Here is a 24,763-nt window from a genome sequence, read left to right on the forward strand (position 1 = left end):
ATCATCACACACACCCCCACTCCATTTCTATGTTTGAGGAAAACCATTTCCAAGAACAGTCAGATTTGAGACTGCTAAAGATAAGTACAGTTCTTCACTGTCAGTCATGCTCAGTGGGTCCACCTCTTGGTAATATGACAACCACTATAGGTCACTTTTTAGCAGAAGTTGTAGCTTAGGAATAAGAACTTATTCCTCTAAAAATCCTTTTTCTAAAAATTGCTTCCATTTTTATACTGGAGAATATAGTGCACTTGTAAGTGTATTTAGGTAGGTGTAAGGTACACTGTATCTGGATAGGAAAAAAAAAATCATCAAAAAAAAATTTCTAGAGTACACCCTGAAGAATCCCACAGATTCGTTACTCCAGAATTATTCCATTCATTACTCCAGAAATACTTCATCAGTGGCTTCAGAGTAATGCATTTTAATGTGGAAATGTTAAGATAGCTCCTTCAAACAGATTCTCTGTACAGTAGTCAGTGCTCTTTTTGCTCTTATATGGTAATACTGAGACAATGATATTCAAAATACTGGAGTGGGGGGAATTAAATCTGCCATTTGAATTTTAATTTTTAAATTTTTACTCACTGTAGTGAAACACTATTACTCATTGAGTAAAAATAATTATAATAGAAATATAAATACTATTTTAATAATAATTTTTAATTGTTCTCTTTGAAATTCTTCTGTTACTTTCGTAGAAATCACATCACACAATAGCAAGTAATGTTCGATAAAAACTGGTTTCAGGTTTTTCTGGAGCTTGGTTTTACACCCTGGAATTTCTCTTTTGCATAGCTTTACTGAAATGATAATGAAAATTGCCTGCACAAGTACTGCAGCGTTTATTGGGGAGAAATATGGGGGAGTAGCAATGACTTTTTTTTTTTTTTTCCAATGAAGCTGTGTTTTCTTCCTTGCCTCAGTAACTAATTTACGTGTTACCAGAGGAGAGTGGTTTATAGAAATCTCTGCTCATTGCTTACTTGGTGGTTGGTCGATTGGGGTTTGGGTTTTTTAAAGTAGAAAAGCATTTCAAGTATTTCCAAAATAATATAAATTGATCTTTCTTTTTTAGCCTCTTCTGAAGCAGTCACCCTGGAGCAATCAGAGCAGCGGCTGGAGCACAGGAAATATATCCTGGGGAGGAATGCATGGCAGAGACCATCGTAGAACTGGAACCATGGGAATTCCAGGAACTATGAACCAGATCTCTCCTTTGAAGAAGCCCTTTTCTGGTAATGTCATAGCTCCTCCTAAATTTACTCGCTCTACTCCATCACTGACACCAAAATCGTGGATTGAAGATAATGTTTTCCGAACTGACACCAACAGTAATACTCTCCTTCCTTTGCAGGTAAGGATGGTGTATGTGGTGTGTTCAGAGTCTTACATAGCATTTTTACTTCATTTGTTTTAAATGACGATTAAACAGTGGTTGCAGCCCTGATCCTTGGTTTGAAAGTTGTGTTTCCATATTATTTTTAGTCTCAAATTGCAGTTAATCCCCACATGTTGAGTGTATTCAGCAATATATGATTCTCAGAGTTGAATAAGAATATTGGTTGTCAAGAAAGACACAAACTCTAGGCACTGATGATGCAATAAAACATAGTATGTTTAATACAGCATGTATTTTCTGCCTATCGTAATGCTTATATTCTTATAATTCCCTTTAAACCTCATGGTATTTCTTGTTTGCTCATCCTTCTACTTAGGGTTTTTCTTACTTTTGTAGATGGTTCTCAAGTCTTTGTCATGTTCATCTTTTACTGGTATTCTAGGCTGGTGTTTGTGTGTGTCAGCAAGATCTTTTTCCTCCACATTGAGGCACCTTTTGTGGTTTTTGTTTGTTTGTTTGTTTTTGGTTTTTGTGGTTTTTTTTTTTTTGGTTTGGTTTGGTTTTTTGTTTGTTTGTTTGTTTTTTCTGGAAGCCTTGTGATTTAGAAGTGTTAAATAGAAGGATGTGTCTTAGAACTAAAGATCTCAATTCACCTCCTGAATTTTGCCAGTTACATCTTATGTGACTTTAAGTCACTTCACTCCAGCCTCAGTAATCTCTTGGTAAAATGTTATTTCTCCCATTTTTACCTATATTTAGTCATGCATTGTTCACAGAGACTTTTCATTTGTCATAACTATGGCCACATTCGAGCTGTATTTGCATAAATGGCAATTTAATGTTTATGTAGCTGAAGTAGTGGCAAAAGGGTGCTCCTTGGGACTAGATTTTGTACTAGAGTTCTGATTTTTGGTATAATTTCTCTGGTGACTTTGGCACAGGAGGCCATGTCCTGACTCTGTCCAGGTGCACTTGACGCTTGAAGTGTTTTTGAAACTTACCTGACTTTTGGACATGCTGAAGTTAGACTCAAGTGTATACAAGTCAAGTTTGGACCTGAAAATGTATTGTCCATACTGTCGAGACAGGTTCCATTAAGTAGCCTTGCTAGCTGGAATATCGTAGTTGAATAATCTTTTGTGGGGGTAAAAAGATGGGGAAAAAATGTGATATTATTCAGGAATTGTGTTCTGTTAAGGAAAAGAGGTTACATATAGGTTATACTTTGCAGTGCATGGCAGCAAAAACAGTCCCAAAGATGTTAACCTAAGGAACAGGTTTAAAAATATTTATGCCATCATACATTGAAACTGCTGTGACATATACACTGTAATTCATATTCATCTAAGCCCAGGCTGTGTATGTATTTGGTCAGCCAATATGCCTTACCAGTCCAGATGACCAATACTTGGAACTTTCAGAAGCTTCTGCAGCAGTTGTCAAACATAGATGAACTAATTGTATGTCTAAACTAGCGTCTTGTGCATTTAGACTATCATCTAAAAATTCCTATGTAATAAGCTAGTAGAGAAATCCTTCCAATTTAACTTCCTAATACCTTAATGTTTCTGTGTAAGGGTTGGGTGATCTTTTTTAAGGAGTAATGTCAAAGTGAGAAGTTGGGCATTCTTAATTGTTGGTCACACCTACGAGCACCAGACCCGCCAATTAAATAGGCCTGTTTGGCTGTATTTATGCTGTTGATCTGTCTGTGCTTGAATCTCATAAGTCCTAGTTGCAGAACACAGTAAAAATAAACCTCTCTGAAGGGTTGAAATCTTATCTACTGCTATTGTGGAAACACTATATGTTTCCATAAATTACTTTACTACACTGAAATAGTGTTCTTATTCTTCAGTTAGTACACTATTGTTATATGATTAATTCCTTGTGATGACTGTTACATTTTGCAAGTCATAATGAAAAAGTTAAATAGAGCTTGGAGCTCGTGCTTCTTTTCATCAGAACTTGTTGGCAATTGCAATGCTGTCAAACACCCATCCTGCTGATTTGTACTGTGCTTGTCTCCTTCCATAAAAGGCTGTGGTATTTAGATTGTGGATTCTTAAAGAAACAGTAGCAATTTCAGAAAATACTCAAAAAATAGTACCAATTAAATTTTGTGCTGTTTAGAAAGTCTAGCACAAAACCATTTATGTGTGTGTAGAAGTTACCTATCTCTTCTGAGCTTCCACAGAACAAACACATTTTAGCATGCATAATGGATATATACTGCATCATTCACAGTTTTGCAGAATACCTTTTTCTTTGGGCTAACTGCAGTTATAATTTTGTATATAGGGGAGGGGACAAAGCAGCTCTTCCAAACTTTAGCTAGCTCAAAATTCACAATTTAAAAACAGCTTAGAAAAGCCATTGCTCTCAGGGACCTTGTGTAGATCTTTAATGTTCGGCTACCATTTTTTAAAATTATATATATTTTTGCAAAGTCCAGATAGCATTTAGCATGTCAGCTGCTCATCCATTTTCTGAGAAACCATGTACCTCATGCAAACAAGATAAACCACAAGGGAATTGTATGCAAATTCAAAGCTTTGCCCTTCCATCAAATTTCTTTATTCTTTGGTGTTTGCATTGCTGGGTGGGCCCCAGAATGGAACTGGCATCAGTTCTGATGAAAAAAGTGTTTCTTGACATTAAACTAATACACCAGTGACAATGAACGTCATTACAGATAACTGAGTAAACTATTATGAGAATTGCTTGTAGGGATGACAGCCGATTTTCTGTACTTCTTAGTTAAAACTGGAACATATCACATATGAAGTTAAATTCACAATGGACATATTAGTTGCAGCAAAGCTGCTTTTGCTTCCAGAAGTTGTGAAAGACATCTCTTAGGTTTTTTTAAAAGTCCAAGTTTTTTCTGGTTTTAAGTAAAAATAATTTAACATCATAGCAGCACTGATTTAAACATAAGCAATTAAGGCATATAGCCAAGTTTTTTTTACATGCCTCACTGTTAGAAGCTTTTCTGCCTTTCTCAGGATTTTAAGATAATATAAACTCCATCAAATACAGTTCTTTAATGGACATAAAATCTGTAGACCTAATTTTGTCTAAGTTGAGCCATACTGCTTCCACCATTATAGGTATTTCATATTTGGAAGGATTGTTGCCTTGCACTTGAATCATTAAAGGAATAGTTAGAAATCTTGTCAAGTATTGACACCGTACAACTTAAGCATTTAATTGAGGGAGCCTATTTCTCTCTCCTTAGAGAGAATCTAGGTTCCTTATTTAGATAATCTAATTCTCTAGAAGAACATACCTGGCACCACTGACCTTACACAGCCCCTGGGATTCCACTTTAGGCACTTACATTGCATTTCAGGAAGTCAGATAATACGAATATTCTCTTTTATTCTCTGACCTAAAGTACAAAAGAAGGGCCTGATTATAGGGTAAAAAGCTGAAAATATATTTCTAAACTTTTATGCAAGCATTTTTCCCCAAAAAACATGCTACAGGCGTATCTGTGGGCAAAACCCAAGGATAGAGATCAGTGTTTTGTATATCCACATTTTTGATTTACACTTTATGTATGAGGAAGATAATTAACTTTTTCCAAAATTTTACTTTTTTATTGCAGTTTCTGCTAACTATTTTGATTGCAAGCTTAGTTTTTCTCTTTATTTCTTGAAAATAATCTTAATACTACATATCAGTGTTCAACTATTTTTATTCTAGTAAAAACACAGCATTCTATGAACATGAATTTAATTTCTATGTCTCTTTTGAATTAAGGAAATACACTGTGTGTCTGGGTGGTTTTCACCTTGATTTGTCCTTCCTGTTTGTTCAGACAAACAGTGTGTAATGCTCATGGTCCTAAAAGCTGAGTGTTCTTATTCTGTGTTTAAACATAGCTCTCCAGCTGGGGATTGGTATGGTAAGGCAGCATCTTGCACCAAGGCAGATTTGTCTTTCTCTGTTTCTTTTTGAAATGTTCTCAAGTTTTCAAAGAAAGCAAATCACGTGAAAAACAAAATGAGATTTAAGATTGCATGTCACAACAGGTATTAGTTTTAGTTATTTAATTTAAGCTGCTGTAATGTTTTTCTGCCTTAGAATCACTTCCATTTGGAGAATTTCAAATTTTCAATGTGACAGTTTTAGTATAATTGAATACAGCTTAACATTTTCAATGATACAAATACCAGTGAATATTAGGTGAAGGTCAAGTTGTTAAACTTGGGTTCTTAATGCCATGTTTAGACTGCTAAATGTGTGGCCCATTTTTTTCAAAGGTGCTGAGTGTTTGGTAGCTGATGTTAAACTTGAAGGCATTGAGATTATCTAGCGGCAAAGTTTTCTTTTTCTTTTGAGTAATACAATTGTCCAAACACTGATCTATGAGCCAGACTTTACCAGTTTATTGTTACTGAGGCCATGCTGGAACAGAACAGTTTCAGGGTTTTTGATGCAATGGATTGGTTGCCTGGGACTGAATAAAATAAAACACACAACCAGATATTTGTGTTTGAGGACCATACTGGGGATATCTCTAATTGGGGAAAGCAGTCTATGGCCGTGCTTTTAACTTCAGGATCACAACCTTTGAATATATAGCATTAGGAGCTGCACAGATTAACCATTCAAAGGAATCAATTAGTGGGAGTCTGTAGGTCTTACCATGCAAAGTTTTTTATGACTTCATATGACATAAGGTTTTTCTCCTATTACTTAAATTTGCTTCAGTTATACAGCTCATTCTATCAATGCAATAAAAAATCAGAGTTAGGAAAATTAAAACAAAATATTAAACAGCCATGATATTAGAGCAGTGATGTACATGCTGAGTAGTTTCTCACCTTGTTCTCTGAGTTAAAGTGAATTTGTTCTCACCTAAGATCCATTCAAAAGTACGTTTGCTGTACAGATACTTCTAGATGTGAGGCAGGGGTGTGAGAAACCCAAAACTTGAATAACAACTTCCCTTTCAAATGTCTGAATGTCCCTTTAGTTATTTCATTGAAACTATTAATATGCAAATTTTCCGTATTTGCCTTGTAAGTCAAGATTGCCAAGACTTTAATAATCTCCATAGTCTGGTGTCTGGTTGTTTCCAGGTTGTGAATACATATTCTTGAGTTGAAGTACTCCAGTATTGGGATATTTGTTCATTTCTAAATGCTTATGTAGCTGGGAAATGGGTGTGCCTTTGCCACAGGACTGGTTCTTGGTGCATTTTAGGCTCAATTTAGTTGGTTTATGTAGCTGATTGTGTCATTTTAACTTCAAACACTTTGTTGTCAGGTTGACCGTTCACAGATGTCTACTAGACGTCTTTAGTTCATCTTTACCACTAATGACACTGTGAAAAGTAACCAAGCAATTTTGTGTGTCAAATTTAAGCCTTCCTCCTTGCTTTTTTGTGGAGCTAAAATTTTATTTTCAGTAGGTTTTCATATATAGGTTCTCATTTACACTAGTTATGGCTTCAACAAGGGGCTTATGATTCTAGTATATCCTCAGTAAAATGAAAATTACTTGAAATTTAGATGTTAGCAGAGATATTTTAGAATATGTATGTAGGAATTGTTATTATTGCTAACATTAACACTGAATACTATATTTAGGTACTTCTTAAAGTAAGAAGTAACTAATTAAGTAACTTTATTCCTAAATCAGCTGTCACTTTCTAGTCTTAAAGCACATTTTTATTCAGGGGTCTGGTTTAAGGTGAAAAAGAATGGAACTTGTTGACATTTTAGTTGGGGATGCAGGTTTAAAAAAGTTTCTTTAGTTTAACTTTTAACAAACTCAGTTAATTCATCAAGGTTGAAGTTGGAGTCCTTTTTTCAGCCATGTAAGACCATCCTTGAAATGACTATAAGCTTTGACTTTGTCTTCAGTTTCTTTCTCATGGTGCTACATTTCTTTAGAGTATGAAGAGACATGTAAAGATTATTTCTTAAAGATACTACCATTTACAGATTTTAATACCTGTGTTAGCATTGTAGTTTTGTTTTTTTTTCCTTCAAGTAGTCCCACAAATCAGTAGCTTGAAGCATGTGTCCAAAATTCAAAGGTGTCAAACTTCTTAACTATGAAATAGTGTTTGTGGTTAAAAAATAGCAAAACTCTTCACCAGTCAATAGCTTCAGTCCTTGCATTTGCTTTATGCATAAGTGACAATACATAAGCTTAGACATGTGACTTCAGTTTCTGCAAATGCTCAAACAAGATAATATTTGCATAAATTGCAGGGGTGTATATATAGAAGTCCTAAAGAGAATGTGCCAAGAAAAACTATTTGTTCACGAGTTTAGTACTGAAACCTGCTCTTCAGAGAAAGCTGCCCTCCTCCCATTTGTGCATATTCAGATGCAGGGCTTGGGGAGTACTTCTCAAATGCATATTCTTTATGTGTACTTCGCATGACATTGTCAACAGCTCCTTCTAGCACTTGTGTTCAGTGTGAAGGATATGTTGTGCTTCTCCTATTCCTAAAATAACTACCAATTTTCTGTAATTTTTCTTACATAGACAGTTTTTTACTTAACCATATCACTCAGTCTGTAGTTGTGATTCTGATACAGGAAAGGTGGGTCAAGCAGGATTCAAACATTTAGACTGTTAAAAGTAAAAAACTAGTCTGAGAATTTGTGGTGCTTGGGAGAAGTTAATAACTATCAGCTCTGAGAGAAAAAAAGCTAGCATTATGTTATGACATTCCACTGAGATACAAACCTTCTGACACAACAAGAGTTCACTTGCTTCTTAGCACAGGATTGATGAGCCACAGAGCTGAAGTCAATGGAAAATATTTAACAGGAATTCAACCTTGACAATTTGGGAGTCAGGATGATAGAAAACGTGTATTAACATATACGCTTAGGTATCAGTGCCTGTGCACTACTGATTATCTTTAGTTTCATTATTTTAACATGATTGATAAGCAGTTATCTTCCAAAACAATCTGGAACTATCTTTGAGACAACATGGAAATAGTTCTAATTTTTGGGACTCCTTCCATGTTGTTTTAAAAGTAGGTCCAGGTTGTTTTAGAAGATAACTGCTTATCAGTTGCATTGAAATAATGAAACTAAAGCTAATTCTAATTCTTGGGACTGTTTCCACATGCATGGAGATCTGGAACAACTGTGTTCTGTGGTAGTGATTTTCATGCTTGTCCCAAAAATTGATCAAAACCATAGTGGAAGTTTTCTGATTTAGTAGTGCCTGCCATAGTGGAATTGTCCCGTTTCAACAAACCTTTCTAGAAAATACTGGTTGATGTGTGACCTACATTACTGAAACAGTTTTAAGTTCTGCTTTGAAATTAAAGCTTCCTATTAGCATACATGATAAATGTTTTCTTGAAAGGTGATATGCATATTTGGGGAGCTCAAAGCAGTGTTGTAACATTATAAAGCCAAGCTGCACAAAGGTTTAAAATTAACCTTGTACCCAAAGGATTACTTAGTCCTTTAGAGACAGTTGAATTTCAGATAATGTTGCTTTATAGCATGCAATTCATCAGTGTCATTTGGAATAGAGATTATAATTTTGAAGCACTAATTACCAAGATACTACCCAAATTCACAAGTGAGTAGTGTGATATGTAGGTAGTGGGATAGCAGAATGCGATTTCCCGTATTTAAATCCTGCTGTACTTCAGTGTATTCACAACCTTTTGATGTTGTGTGGTGTCTGCCCATTGTATGTTTCCACTGCCCAAAATTAAGTAATAAAATTCAAGGAAACTTTATAAACTTTATAAAACTTTATAAAATGGATGGGAAAAGCTTATTGTTCCTTCTGCTCTAGCAGAGCAAGACCTTTTGCTTTAGATACACAGAACTTTCAAAATAGAATGATGCAAGGGTGAATTTAGAATCATTGCGCTGTGTCATCCAGTGGAGCAGTTTACAAAAAAGTTGCAAGCAGATGTTCCATGTTTTACTTTTCCATTTTTCTGTTAGATCTAGGACCAAGTAGCCCAATTGTAAGAATTAACCATGGCTGAGCCTTTTCTTACAGGCCCCTGCTCCATAGAGTGTCATTAAGTCTGTAATAATGACCATTTCCCAGACAGTCATGAGTTTCCTCAGCACAAATGTATGTAGCAGTGTTCAAAAAAATAAATAAGAAAATATATAATGAGCCTGTTACGAAGGTAAAACACCATATACAGTTCAGTCTGGTTTTTACCAACACTAGTTCTTTTCCCTTATCAGCTACAAAGGTAGCAAAGCATGTTTTGTCCATACTCGCCATTGGTGTTTGCAAGAGCACTGACTACCTACCAACTAGTGCTGTAAACTGAATTTAAGACTTCATTAACAATCCTGATGAGATGCCTTCTGAATGGTAGGGGAGAGTAGGAACAGATCCAGCTTGGTCACTGCTCACACCTTCTGTGGAAAGCAAGTTTGCTGTGGTAAGCAGTTTCTTTTCATTGTGCTGTTGAGAAACAAACCTGTAAGGGCATGGAAGCAGATTAGTCACTCCAGTTTCATTTGGTGGTTCTCAGGGTAACTAAACTGAATAAAAGCTAGCCAGTCCAAAATAAAGTTTACTATGAACTAAAATAGTACTGGTGACTTGTTGGCACTCAAACCAAGTTGAAGATTGCCTCATGAAGTGTCAGAGGCATTTGGTCTGGGATGTGGCAGGAGACAAGAGAAACCTGCTTCTTAAATTTATCATTAAAATTGTTTTAGGACTTCCAGAAAAATTAATTTGATCAGATCCTTTATTTTTTAACAGTTTGCTTACCCAGCAGGAACCCATTACTCTTTAATAGTTGTTTGAGATAGAGGTGGGAAAAATGTCTTCTCTCTTCATCCTGACACTGACTAAACTTTTTAAGAGATTAAAGTAAAACCCTGGTTTCATCATAGCAAAGCTGATCATAAGTTGTAGTGTGTGATTCACACAAAAATTCTGTTCCAAAGCTTGCTTTTTCACTCCTATGTGAAGAATATCTGTTTGCTGAGGGACGTAGTTTGAAATGAGTCTGTGGTTCTGCTGAACCATCATGGAAAGTCACAGTGAGTGTGGGTCATGTACCTTTTGTTCCTGTAATATACATACTAAGATGGCTGTATCTTCCGGGAATTTCACCAGTCCTGGGTTGCATATGGTGTATTTCATCCTACTCTGCTGAACTACTATAGTGAAGACAGGAGACAACAGTAAAATTAAGGCACAGTTACAGGATTTAAGTGCAGTACAGTCTAGGCAGAAGCTGTGAAAGTAGAAGAGATTGTAGTTTTACACAAACTGTTTTCAGTTTCTGAAAGGTATCCCAGAAAGACCAAAGAATTTAGAAGTCATCTTTTTTTCTGTCTGTAACTTGGGTGTAATGCAAAACGTGGGAGAAAGTGGCTTGGGTAAAACAAAATCAATGAAAACATTTTTAATTCATTGCAATAACTTCTATTACTGTCAGTGAAAATATTTATAAAGGCAGTACGGTAACTTCTTAATAATCATGTATAAAAGAAATTGTCATCTATAAGGCTGATAATCTATTAGTAAGATTTGTGGCATTTCCTTTTCATAGTTTAGCTTTAATTTTCCACCCTTTAACCATTAAGTGCTGACCATTTGTAACTCAAGTCTTTGTATGCAAAGGCCCTCAAGCCAGCAAATGCAGCCTCGGCAGGGGCTGGTGGCCCATGCCAGCCACTTGGCCAAGCACCAAGGAAGTGCTCTCTTTTATGTGACATGACTGTCCTTGTCTCCTGTAGTTCACTACCTTCCTCACTATTTTACTTGTGCATGAAATGAAATTGAACTCTGACGGACATTAGTCTCCTTCATTAATCAGCCTAATGGGTAACTGTGCTGTGGATCACTAGAACTGATTCAAGCAGTTTTGAAGGAGACAGGCAATCACAGGCTGTCAAATGCATACACAGCATTTGTTCACACTGCATCACACAGAGCTCTTCACACTGCATCTCCAGTTTTATATTTGGATGCTGTTAAAATTACAGTTAATAAAATCAGATCTTGCTTTGTATCATTGTCCGTCTCCAGAGTGTCTGAGTGAGCAGCTGTTAGAAGGAACCTGTGTTTTCCTTTCAAGTTTTTGTTAAAACCTGCAGGATTTGTATTCCAATACTAAGGCTTTTGTTTTCTTTTAGGATCGAAATAGAATGTATGACAGTCTGAATATGCACTCTTTGGAAAACTCCCTTATTGACATTATGAGAGCAGAGCATGATCCACTTAAAGGTATGTTATTGTGCTAAATAAAGAAAAAAGGGGTCATCCATTCTGCATATTTGAATTAATACTGATTGTTAATTTAGATTCTAGGTTCATATGAAAATGGCAAATGAACTATTTTTTCACTCAAATGAAAAGTCAGTCTTAAGCTATCTTTTACTTAAAACATTGTTTCATAGTTACTTAAAACAAACCACTCCCAGTGTTGCCAGTTAATTTTCCCTTTCTCTACAGTGGAAGTTGAAAAGAAAACGAAGTCCATTGATAAAATCAAGTTTTGTCCTTTTGAGATTTTTTTCAAATCTGCTGGAGGATTCTGATGCATCTAAAAAGTCCAGAAATACAGTTGGCTTTAGTATGCTGGTTCCTCTTACAGTCCTGGGCTCTGTTAATCATTTGGGGACAGCAGTAAGCATATAGCTGGCGTATGTGGGCTTCTATTGTAACTCCTCTTTTCACTGTACTTTAACTCACTCTTGTGAATTCTGTTCTTCCATACTTTCTCAGGTAGCATTTACTATTGAACATCGGGGCAGGGGACACAAACCATTTCACTTGGACTGATCAGCTGTTACTTCTTTTGTGGTGTTCTAATTAGACTAACACAATCTAATTTTAAAATTATCCAAGACTTCAGTCTTGCTTTGTAGAAGTTAAATCTCTGTATCAAAGCAATTGAAAAATAATTTTTTTTTTGAGCATTATTTACTCCCATCCATTCTCCATTTCTAGAGGCTCCTATACTTACTATATATTACATTAGTACAGATGGCTTGTTGTTCTAATTTGAAGGACACCTTGCTAGTCTGCTTTTGATTCTCTTAAGCACTGTGTATTAAATTGGAAGACCTGTAGCATTCACATAGCACTAATCATATTTTAATATTTAAAGCAGCCAAAAGTTTGGAGTTTTTTCCCAAGCTGAAAATCTCTACAAAGCATCTGTAAGCATGTAGCATTTACTTAAATCATTAATTTCCTTGACTTTAAAGGAAGTGGAAGCCAAAATCACATTTTCTTAGGTGTTTTTAAATCTGATCTCTTCTTTCTTACTGCCTCAGAGAATAAATTGCATTTTAGCAATTTTATTTAAGTCCATTTTTCAATTCAGTTTCTGTCTATTTGACATGTTTGCAAAACATTATTTGCAAACATTGTTTGCAAAACAAAAGTTTTGAAACCTGTAAACAGCCAGCCCAGTGGTAACTGCTGTGTGCTAAAAGCTTGCATATCTCTTCAGAGATGAGGTGACCAGGTGTATCATTGCTGTTACAGAGCATTCTTGCTGCTGTTTGCCATGCTCAGGTGGTGACTACTTCTTTCCTTTTCTGAAAGCTACTGTTAGGCATAAAGCTAGAAAATGCAGATCTTCTACTGCAATATACTGCCATTGGCACCTCTCACGTTCCTGAAGATGAAAACCAGTCTGTTCCTTCTTTCTGTTCATGCTGACACGACAAATGGAATTGTCTGCTCTGTTCCCCGTGCCATCTCACTGTTTTAATTTTGGTTCTATATGCAGAAGAGTTTTAAGAGGCACAGTGAGCACAGAAAATACCAATTTTTATTTTTATTCATCTCTTTGTACTTCATTATGTTACGATATACGAAAATAGTGTATTTTCAATGATAATTTTCCAAGGAGAGTAAGACAAGACAAAGCTTTAAGACTTGAAAGTTAATTTGGTTCATATATAGATACCTTGAAAAATTCAGTAGTTTCCATCTGTGCTTTCTAGGGACATAAGAATATGGTGTCAGTCTACAGTTAAGAGATTTATTTTTTTTAACAGTTAAACAGTCATGTTCTTGCAGTGAAAATTCTGCTAAGTTTTATGTTTGAACTAAAACAGATGGAAACCATAGATAGTGATGAACTCAAAGGAAACCCATTTTTCTGTTCAAGTGCCAGAGAACAATGCACATTCCAACTGAATTTAAATAGAGTAATTGTGTGCTGCTATTTAAGTTGATGGATAAGATATTTTTTCTCCATGGATGTGATTTCAGCTGAAACAGCTACATTATTAACAATAAGGCACAAGAAATGTTCCTTACAGACTGAAAATGGGAGGAAGAGACCTTATGGTATATCCGCCTTTTAGTTCTTCTTTACTGAATTCTGATTTTTTTCACCATTAATTGGAATTTCTGTAATTTCTGAGCAACTTCAATTTTTTTTTTTCTTTTATCTGCCAGCCATGAAACTTTGACTTGGTTATATCAGTCTGTGACTTTTCACTGCAGAAAATCTAACATTTGTTTAAAACTCCATCACATTTGCTTGCAGAATGTATACGATTAAGATGATGATGATTATTATTTATTAGATTGTTGCTCTTATTATTATACAACATATTTTGTTGTAACTAAAGAGTATTTTGTAGCTAGAGAATATTTTTCTGACAAGTTTTCAAGTAAATCTAAGCACACTAAAACAACGTATCTTTTATATCTAATCGCAGCAGTAAAATGAAAGTCCCTGGAATTTTAGGCACGTGTTTCAGATTTAGCTGCTTACAAAATCTGGAGTATGACTAAGCATCTTGTCTGTAATTTTGCACAATGCAGAACAGACAGTCTGTGTACTAGCTCATAGCTTCAAGTTTTGCATGTCAACATCCATTTTAGGAGCAAGTCAATTTTCACCACCTTTGCTTTCATGAACTTGAAGAAAAAAATTATTTCAAATATGATTCACTGAAAGCTAAGTTTATGTCTGCCAGAAAATTGTTTATAGATGACTAGTTTTGACTTCACTAAGACAAAGCTCTGTCATTACAACACACGTGATTAAAAGAAAAGTACTTTATCTTTCGATAAGATATTTTCAAGGTGGGGTAATAGGGAGAAGATGTTTGACTTGACTAGTCATCGCAGCAGGAATACTGATCATACTAGAACTAATCTTTCCCATGCAGCTTTACTGAAATGCATTTCATAACAAGACCCTAAGTAATGTTTAAGATTATCCCATCCATTCAATTCCAGTGAAATAAAAACTGAAGTAAAATTAATTCATTTTTATATCATTGCTCCTAGATACCCTTTTTATTCTCCTCCTAATAGTTCTTAAAGAATTGAGAGAAGAATTAAAATACTGATAGACTGACAAATAAAGGTACTGCTAGTGTTAGGAATAATAACTCTTCAGATACACAACTTGCATGCCTGCTTTTATTTCTCCCCCTTATACTCCCCCAAATATCCACGCATTTTGCTGTCAAGAAGTGGGAAAGACAATGCATTTGGGCTGAAACAGATTATGGAGAAAGCTTGGAAATGGCTGTTACATTTTCTGTGCCATATCTATTAGTAATGAGGAAACTGATTTAATGGAATTCAATTACCTGCTGTTTTAAACATCTTTCTAGTAAAGATTGTGGCACAGAGAACATTGTATTTCTTTCAAATACATTTGTTTTATATTTTTTGTTATGAAGCTCTAAAGTTTAAAGCTGCACTATTTCTTCCTAGAGTAACTCAATTGTGCCAGAAAAAGAATTTCTGAGGCTGGAAAAAAAATAGAGGAAAAAATTCTCTCCCTCGTCACATGAAAGGCTTTTAAATCTTACATACACATTGTTTCTTTTTTCTATCATAGAAATTTTTTCTGATAAAACAAAAAGCCATATATATGGCTAAGACACTGATTTGTCTGATTACATGGACTATCAAAGACAACCCATTTGGCCTCATTCTGGCTTACTTGCATAATTCACACGCAAGCACTGGAAAATGCAGTCTCTAGGTTTTCTGTAACTAGGTGTTGTCCAAACACGGGTTTGTGCTGTTGTCTTAACTACGCTGATTCCAAAAACTCTTTCTGAAACTGGTGTGATCCTCAGCCATTCACTTTTACTGGGAAAAGCTTGACTTGGAAACTTTTTCTCTTCTGCTCGGGAGATCTCTTGACAAAAAGGAAAAGGGGTAAGGAATTTTTGATTCTCCGTACAACACGTTAAGATTTTTTTTTTTAAGAAGGGGGAGAGTAGACATGAAATATCAAACTCGTGAATCTGTGAGTCAGTAATGTTTAAAGCAGTAATTTTTTAATATATGGGGATTCCTCCAACAGTTTAGTTAAATCTGAATAAAAAGTATACATTTCTAAAAGTAGATGTGAATTTGCCGTAAAATTAAGAAGTGACTATGCCAAGAAGAAGCTTACAAAAATTTAATTTTCATTTGCCCCATCAGTAACATGAGATTGCAGAAATGTTGTTAAAACTAAGTTTGTTACTCTTTCCTTATGGTTGGATTAGCAAGCCTCTTAATTAGATTCAGTGGATAAAATGGCCCACCAAAATTTATTTGAAGCTTTTAATTTTTTTTCTGTCCTTGGAGAAGAATGCATTGAGAAATACGCGTGAGGCAGGCAGTTCTGTTAATATTAATTACATTTAGATAAGGAAGAGGAGGTTAGATTTAATAGAACTCCAGTTGCATAAGAAGTGTCAGGCATATCTGCTGCTTCTTAGCAATCCTTGTTTCAGTTTAGCCACGATACATGAGAATTCTTAATTAGCAGTAACGTGATAAAGTTGCAAGTTCAGGTTTGCACAGAGAAAAATTCTGTAACATGAAGATCTTTCTGATACAGAATGGTAATATTAGGCACTGTATTTGTTCCAGATAGTAGCAGGTTACAGATTTTGGATTCTGTAGACAATTCTGTAGAGAGAGAGTGAAATAACTACTTCACATTTTTCAGGAATGGACTAAGTCTACTATCTAAATGTTAGATATTTTTTAACTAATTGGTAGTCAACTTCAAAATATTCAGTTATCTTTATTATTGAAGCTACTTATTTAAGCAGGTGAAGGCCACTGGAACTGCTAGAAGACCCTCGAATGTTTATACAGTTCTAGATTTCTGACATTGAAGCAGGATGGGATTAGATAGGATTTGTGCCTTGTTCTTAAAATGGTATATTTTTTTGTTGTTGTTTAATGCATTGAACAAAATACAGTGAAAATAGCCAGTTAGAAAGATCTGTGATAGAAGCAAGGTAAATTGTTACAAGATGGTTCTCACATATTCCATATTCAACATACTGATATTCTAAGTGAAGATTAATATAGTAAATGTCCATTTAACTAGAATAACCTGCTAAAAAACGCTGTGGTCTGAGCTCTGTGTAAAACTTATCGTGAGCCCAGTTCCACACGTGAAATGTTCTGAATTTTTGTATGTCATGAAATTCAGGTGGATAGCCTAGAAAACAGTGCCTTTTACTTCAACAGATTAAGCTGAGGGGTGAGAACCTAAATTAACATTATAAATCAGTAGCAGTGATTACATTTTGAAAAAATAAGAAATCATTCTATGTTTAAAATGTTCTTAAAGTTCTAAGTCCAAGTGCTAGACTAGGTAGCAAATACAGGGGTTTAGGTAATTGGAATGCAGTAAAGTTTTGAAATCACATCAAAATAACCATGTGAATAAAACTTAGAAGTATCAATAGAGCAGTGTACTGATATTGTTGGTTGTTTTCCTTTCTAACCTTGAAATCCCTCATGATCTGAGTTAGCAAATTCATCCCCCCAGCAGGGAGACGGGTTTTGGGCTGCAGTGGTGGGCCCAGCTGCCTGGTGCTGTCCTTCTCTTCCACTCAGTGAGGAGTCCTTCGTTATTTCAGCTTGGTATCTGTGCTTCAGATGCAGCTTATTCATGAAGCTATAAAGGGGAAAACGCTAAAGAATGCAAAAGCAGAGTTATAAATCTAGAATTTACTATTTTTTTTTTAAGTTTTCTTTGCCAGGTGTTGACATTAGTGAGCTTCTCTGTCCTACTAGGCCTTAAATCTGACTTTTGTTTACGAAATCGTTGCAGGAGAAAAAGCCCTTGTCTCTCTTGCTAAACAGGAAAATAGAATAAATTCAGACAGGGAGAAAGACTTGTCACCACAGACTCAAGGGAGCTTGATAGAACATCTCACAATTTCTTTTGTTACTCTCAATAAATACAGCATTCTGAGTTGCAAGGAACACCTCATATTGTCACAAGTATTTCTATAGCAATGTATATAAACATGATATGACTGTGATCTTGGGAAATTTTTGCTGTTAGACAAATGAATATTAGCCTTGATAGAACAAAAACCTAAGAAGTATAGCAAAGAAACTTGTACACCAGGCTGAGCTGTGGCAGCTCTCACAGTGCATTTAAGGATTCTTTTTCCTGATTCTCTGCCTATTTTACCAACATGCATTGCTAGAAGGGCAGAATTTTTATAGTTCCAAGAAACATTAGATATAACTTTAAATGTTCAGTGTGACAGAACAAATATATTAAAACTTGAAGGCAAGAAACATGAAGACAGAGGCTCTAACACAAAGGTTTTTGTTTAGTGTTTTGTGCAAGCGTAGTCAAGGATTCTGTTGAAGTTAGAGAAGACAGCAGAGTCCTTCTGGGTGACATTCATCTACCCTTCTCCAGGAACCTGCCCCTTCATTTCAGTGCTTCCAAATTCAACAGCAGATTGGTTTTACCTAATCTGCAGGTGTTCTGATACCACCCATTCTTACAATAATAATATCTGTGGGATGACAAATAGTTCATACTTGTATAAAAATATTTTTGACACAGTGCCTGTAAATAAATAATGTGGCTGAACAAAATTTCCTAAATTATCCTATTCTTGCTATTTTTAAGATTTACATTTCAGAGTTTGCAGTGTGTTTGATATGTGTGATATTTTCAAATTATTTTTTGGCAGAAAATTACCATGTTGGTTTCTTAAAGGAGAAGAGCAAAACCTAAACCCTATTATTTACAGATTTACAACAAAAAATGTTTTTTTTTATTAACCCCAAAGGTGTCCCTTGGGACTCAGAACTATTTCAAGAAATTTCTACTCTTGCTGCTAAGCTCATGGATTTACCAGCAGTAGAGGAACAAACAGAGTATGATAAGAATTTCTAGACAGCCTTAATATATAGCCTGGTGTTTTGTTTTAGGTTGGTTTTTTTTTTTCCCCCTGGCGTTTCTTCTTCTTGCAAGCTATCTGCATATATATGACCCTTTAAAAATGTGTGAGTTCTACATGCCCATTGCTTCCAGACTGGGTGGTTCTTTATGCCTCTACAAGCATTCCCATTTCCTTGAAAAGATTTACATGTTTAAGTCACAGCGTTCATATATATATATAATATTCTTCAGATTATAAGCAAGGAAGCATATTTGAATAGCAAGATAGATGGCAATGCAGTTTTTTGCACATTTCAACCACAGTTTTTCCAAACACAGCAGTTACTGTAAATGTCTCTCTAGGTCAGTGTGCACTACTGGTATGTTTGCAGCTTCCTATAAACAGAAGTCTCCTTTAATAAAAAGGAATTTGTAGTGAACAGGCACTTCATCTATGCATTTTAAATCATTCATTTAACTAATAAAGTATAACATGCCACTGGTGTAGTAAAATGAAAAATTCTAATGTCAGGATATAAGGTTTTCAGATATTTTTTTTATTCAGTCTAAAATGCTGAGAATTTTATCTATAGCAGTCTTTAGTTTTGTTGAATCTGAAGATAAGTAATTGCTCTAATTTTGCTGGACCTACTGAAAAATATTACATACCAGGGTTATATGAAATACACCAAGATGCAGTCATAAATCAGTTAGTAACATTTTCATGCCTCATTTCTTATTAACATGATTTTTCTTAAATTGATTCAGTAGAGAAGCACTAAGTTGTAGTAATGCCACTCTGTTAAGCAATGTGCATAGTGCAGTTATTCACAGTCACTGTGAAAGAGAAGACTAAAGCAGTCAGCACTATTTCTGGGTGTCATGAAACAAAAAGTGGCTTTATCCTATTGGAGCTGATCCCAAAGTACACTGCAGATCTTATGACCAGAGAATTAAGGTTAAGAAGTCTGTTCTTGTCAGCTTTAACTTGGGTCAAGGGTATTGTTGGTTAATGTACTTGGAGTTAAATATTAGCTCTTTATTTCCCTTAGGCAAATTCTAAGCAGTGATTTTTCGTTATTTTTTCTAGCATAATAGCTAAAACCTCTGTGTTTGTTTTGTTCTTTGGTTTTTGTTTTCTTTTAAGGTCGCTTGAGTTATCCACATCCGGGGACTGACAATCTTCTGATGTTAAATGGTAAGTTTTAATCTTATAACAGTTTGTAATTATCTGTAGCTTAGCTTAAATCTGACATGCTGGTATAAAATTATACTATTATATTCTGTTACTGAATTACTTGCCTCTAGTCTTCAACACTGATGGGACTGTTGCCATTTTTTGGAGTTGAATGGCAAGAACTAATCTTGCAACAGCCTTTCATTATATCTAGCTTATTGGAAATCTGAAATGCTCATAATGATGCACTATTCTTTTTTGTTCTCAAGCAAACCAGGGGTATGTTTTCCAAAGACCTGTAAGAAATCTATTATACTGAAACAGGAATTAGAAAAATAAGGCAGCCAGAAACACATGTTTTTCTATATTGGGGAAATAAAGAGTGAACTAGACACTTTGTATTACACTCCTGTGAAATAACATTTTATTTTCATTGGGGTTTTTGAAAGTGGCTTTTGTCAAGCACGTGTCTAACCGTGAAATATGCTGAAGTTAGAGTTCATGTTCATGTTCCTCTCCCAGTAGTTCAGACTCCATGAACATCTGCTACTCAGTGAAGGCATGAACTTTAGCCTTTGTTCGAGGCTAAAGAAGGAAGCACAGCTTGGTAATCCATCTAAGTCAATAATAAATCAGGGGTTTTGCACATAAATGTTTTCTCCATTGGGAAAAATTAGAGCTGTAGCACCATAGCTTCTCTAGATTAGAAAATGTGGAAGCTGTTGTACCTGAAGTATACTTTTGTCATTCATTTGCTGAGTCTAAGTGTTAACAGTAAAGATCTCTTAATAAAAAAATATGCCCCAATTACATTTTTTGCGTTTTGAAATTATGTGGAGGGTTTGGTTTTTGGTGGTGGTGGTGGGTTTTGGTGGTTTTTTTTAATTGCCTTACCCGTTCTGCTCAGTCATTTACACTTGTGTAAATGGATATAAAATGTAAACAAATATTTATTTTCCCTGCGTAACACTGAGTAAATGTTTAAAATTTTAAGGAAATTAAGATTTACCTTTATACCCAGTAAAGGAAAATACTGCACAATGGCCATTTGAAGAAGTAGATCCTTTGGTATCGAATAGGTAACTTTAAGATAATTAGTATCTTGAAAAGAAAAAATAGGTACTTAACTATGGAAATAAAATCAGTGTTTAGCCAACACTATCTTGATTTCTTTACACTGAATATCAATGTGCTTGATGTCACAACATTTTATTTGCTGTATTTAACTGCAGCTTTAAGACTTGTTCTGCAAACTGGTTTGTTCAGGTGGTGTATGTGCAATTGTTATCTGCTGCTGTAAAAGGAAGTGTTAGATGGGAAAGTATGAAGAGAAGCTGAAATATTTCAGTGGAATGGGTGTAATAAATTAATATTTTAATTCATTTAATTCTACTTAGAATGGTGAACTTCTCTTTTTATAGTTTTGCATGCTAAAAAAAAACACGTAGGAACTGCTGTTACTCTGTGGAATATCTAGGGAAGAAGGAGTTTGTTGTTATAATGGACACTGGAAAAACACAATGGTACCAGTCTACCCAAAAACATTACCACAAAGCTAGAACATGCACTGAAGAATATCTTGCTTTTAACACTGGTGTGGTTTCTACTTTGAAAAGTAGCACTTAGTGTGACTGCTGTCCGCTTTAAAAGCTGCAATATTATTTTCAGCCTTTAGTGAGATAAAAATAACAGTTTGAGTATCTAAAAGGTGCTGCAACACATAATTTTTAAAATTATGCCCTTTAGAATTTAATTCAGAGCCTTGTTGTGTACACTCCCACATGGCTGGAGTCTGATGTAGCTGTTGGTGCAGGCCAGGGCAGTCAGGAACACTCTCCAGAGCCCCTTCAGGCTGGTGTATCTTAACTGCAGCTTCTTGCAGCTCAAGGACAGAAGCACTGGGAACAGCTTTTAGGAAGCTCCAGCTGCTCAGATACTGCACAACCTTTGTTTCTTAGCAAGAATTGAGACTTCCTCCAAACGTGCAGTAATGAGCATTATGGTTTAAACACCTGTTGATGAACTCGTAGACTTCAATTTCCTTCTCCACTTAAGTGGGTTCAAGCTAGCATTTCCCTCTATGACTGTAACTGGTGCCTTGGAGGGAGAATTGGGAAGAGTTGGTAATTCAAAGACTCACATTTGTCCCTTAATTTCTCAGTAAGTACTGGTAGTAGCTATGAGGAGGAGCAGGAATACCAGATCTTCATGAAAGCAAATCACAAATATTCTAAAACATCCTCTGCCCATTTATGCATGCACTAATACTTAACACTGACCCTCTTTGGATTTTAGTTGGTTTAATTTTAGTGAACTGGTATCTCTGGATTCCAGAAAGGTTCTAACATGAGCCAGGCTGAAACTGGGCAGCCCTTTTAAGACTGAACACTTCTAGATAAAACTTTTTTTTAGGTAGCTTTTCCTCTTCTTAAATGATAGATATTTTTTTTTCCAATTCATTTAAAATGTACTTACTGAACTGTACCTAATATTAATATTTACAATTTTCATTATTTAAATTAATGAAATGAACTAATGGAAACCTGATTTATGTGTTGTAATAAATTATATATAATTATGTATCTGTTTCAGCTTAAGCTGTAAAAAAAGTAATGCATTTTTAATGACTGTTATCTCTCAAAAATCAAAAAAAAGGTACTTTGGAAGGGGTATACCAGACTGCATCTTTGTCAGCTTAGAGAGAACATTTGTGAAGCAAGTAATAATGCATGAGTCAAGTTTATTGGGATGTAGGGTACTTTTTTTCCCCATTACAGGATTCCCCCCACCTTCTATAGTTTTAATGCCTTGAATTTTTTCAATGGCTGTTGAAACATAATTCCCCATTTGATAAGTTTAGCAAGGGCATATTAGACTTCTTAGAGATACTATAACTGGTTGTGCTTCTAAAGAAAGCTGTTTTGCTTCAAATAGAAATTACTAAACTTCCTATACAGGAATTGCTAAATGAACTTCTGTAGTCTTTTAGCCGTGCCCAGCTTGAATGGTCATAATGAATGTCTTTCAGCCTTAAAATCTATGAAGGTGTTATTTCTAAAGAAATCTAAATGGAATTTGGGCACTCAAATCCAGTAGGATAAAATGGGAATTAGGCACCGTACACCTTTAGTCTAAACTCTTGGGAAATTATTACTGTAACTATGGATTTCTTTAAATTACAATTATTAATGAAAAAGGCTTCATCATGTCTCTGCCACTATTTGGTCGTTATGTCGGAATGTTAGGGACAAATAATATTTTATCTTTCTATAAACTTTGTAGTTATCTTTGTAGGAAGCTTGCCTGGTAGTTTTTTCTGATACACAACATAGTATTTTTAATTCAGCTCAGTCATTCAGTTGAGTTACTTCAATATGTGTATATTTGATCCCTGGTTATGTATTTGAAATATGTCTGAATAAAATGAAACCATACATTTGGTACCTTTATGGTAGCATTGCTACATAACATACAGTTCTATTGTCTCAATGTTAGATAAGCATGCACAACAAATATTTACTTCTGTCTTAAATCTGTGAGCTGATTTGCATTGAAGAAAGAAGGATTTTAATTTTTTTGATGGGTGTAAGCTGTATTAGTACACAACTTCAGGGATATAGAAAAAGGTTTTAGCTAAAAGGAAATATCTTTGTTATATATACAGCACTCCTAATTTTGGAAGGTTCCAGTGTTACTGGATTTCATTTTTATTGGGCATCAGTATACTTTTTGTATGTGTTGCCTAATTGATATTTTCTAGAATAAAAGTGTCTTTCATGCATTCTCACTCATTTGAAATCTTTCCAAGCTACTGGCTTGCTAAAATACCCAGCTTTATAAACTAAAACACAAATTTCTGTATGACTTATTATTTGGACAAGTTAAGGAAAACAGTTTAATCTCTCCTTTTTTGTTGCTGTAAATCAGTTGTTTGCCTACAGTGTCTGGCCTTTTCCAAAAGAGCTGTTTTCCCTGCAATTATTTATCTATAAACATGTGCACTGATTATGTGTATGTTAAATACATCTGAATAATCTAGATGTATAGGTAAACCTGTAATTAACTGTGTTTATACAGCTGCCATGCTTTTTAAGCATGCATGCTCTGTAAGGTATAAAACATATATATATAAAAAACATATAAAACATTATATGCATATTATTTTAATAAATACAGAAATTCTGCATTTTTTAAAATGCAAAGTAGCACTAAATCCCTGCCCATATTAGTTTACAGTCTTAATGAGCAAGACAGATAAATTTTAGGGAGGAAAGCTTGCCATGTGAGTAAAGCAAATGACGTGGCAACATCCAGTCCAGTTTTTCTCCCATTTTCCCTGATTTCATTCTTTTGCTGAAGCAAGAAATACACAGATTACTTTGGTACATCGTTGTAACTTCCATACATATAAAATACTGCACCATCCACTGTTTTCAGTTTAACTGCATTGGGTTTTTTTAATGTTTTAATAATTCTTTCTTGTTTGTCCTTCAAATTACTGTTGCCCTGTTCACTTTTTTTTGAATGCACAAAGAAGAAGACTTCAGTTGTTCTATAGCAAAATATTTTTTCTGCATATCAACTTGTCTTAACTATGAAAATGTAAGAAAATAGCAGAGCTGGTTTGGTAGGCTGAAAGGGGCAGAAGAAAAGAAAAGCAGTATCCTGACACTTGTGCAAAAACACGAATATTAGTTTGAATCCCTCTATTATCTTTTGAGATATAGAACATGGCATTGCAAACATTGCTGCACTTGACTTTTCCCTGCTTACTCTAGTTTTATTTGTGGATGGAATTTAAAAACAAAAAAGGCATGTGAGGTTAGGCGAGGGCTTTAGTGACGCTACTGCTAATGCTATGTGGGAGTCACTTTGGCCGGGAGTCAGAGAAGGATTGTACATGCTGCAACACTGACACAGAACTGCGTGTCTTCTGGCAGGGCCTGGCTTCAGGGAGAAAACATGGCTGAAGCTCAGCGTCAGCCTCCCCAGCACCCAGTGAGAGAGAGAGAGCTGATCACACTGTTCTGTGCATTCTGTTTCCCTGTCGAAAATCTGAATTAAACTGTTTCCACTTGGTTAGATACACAAGTCTCTTTCAGAAAGTGGGGTTTTTTTC

The 24,763-nt window shown here is 35.2% G+C and overlaps 1 protein-coding gene across 3 annotated transcripts in view; it reads left to right on the plus strand.

Moving 5' to 3' along the window:
* Nucleotides 1–24,763, plus strand: part of CPEB2 (cytoplasmic polyadenylation element binding protein 2) — a 51,784-nt gene that overhangs the window by 3,365 nt on the left and 23,656 nt on the right. For all 3 annotated transcript variants that reach the window (XM_083861227.1, XM_083861226.1, XM_083861228.1), the window contains exons 2-4: nt 1,082–1,360; nt 11,470–11,560; nt 19,615–19,665. In XM_083861227.1, the coding sequence (XP_083717353.1) occupies nt 1,082–1,360; nt 11,470–11,560; nt 19,615–19,665 (421 nt within the window). The remainder of the gene's footprint in view (nt 1–1,081; nt 1,361–11,469; nt 11,561–19,614; nt 19,666–24,763) is intronic.

Source organism: Zosterops lateralis (assembly GCF_965231275.1).
Source record: "Zosterops lateralis genome assembly, chromosome: 5".
In the NCBI taxonomy this organism is placed as follows: domain Eukaryota; kingdom Metazoa; phylum Chordata; class Aves; order Passeriformes; family Zosteropidae; genus Zosterops; species Zosterops lateralis.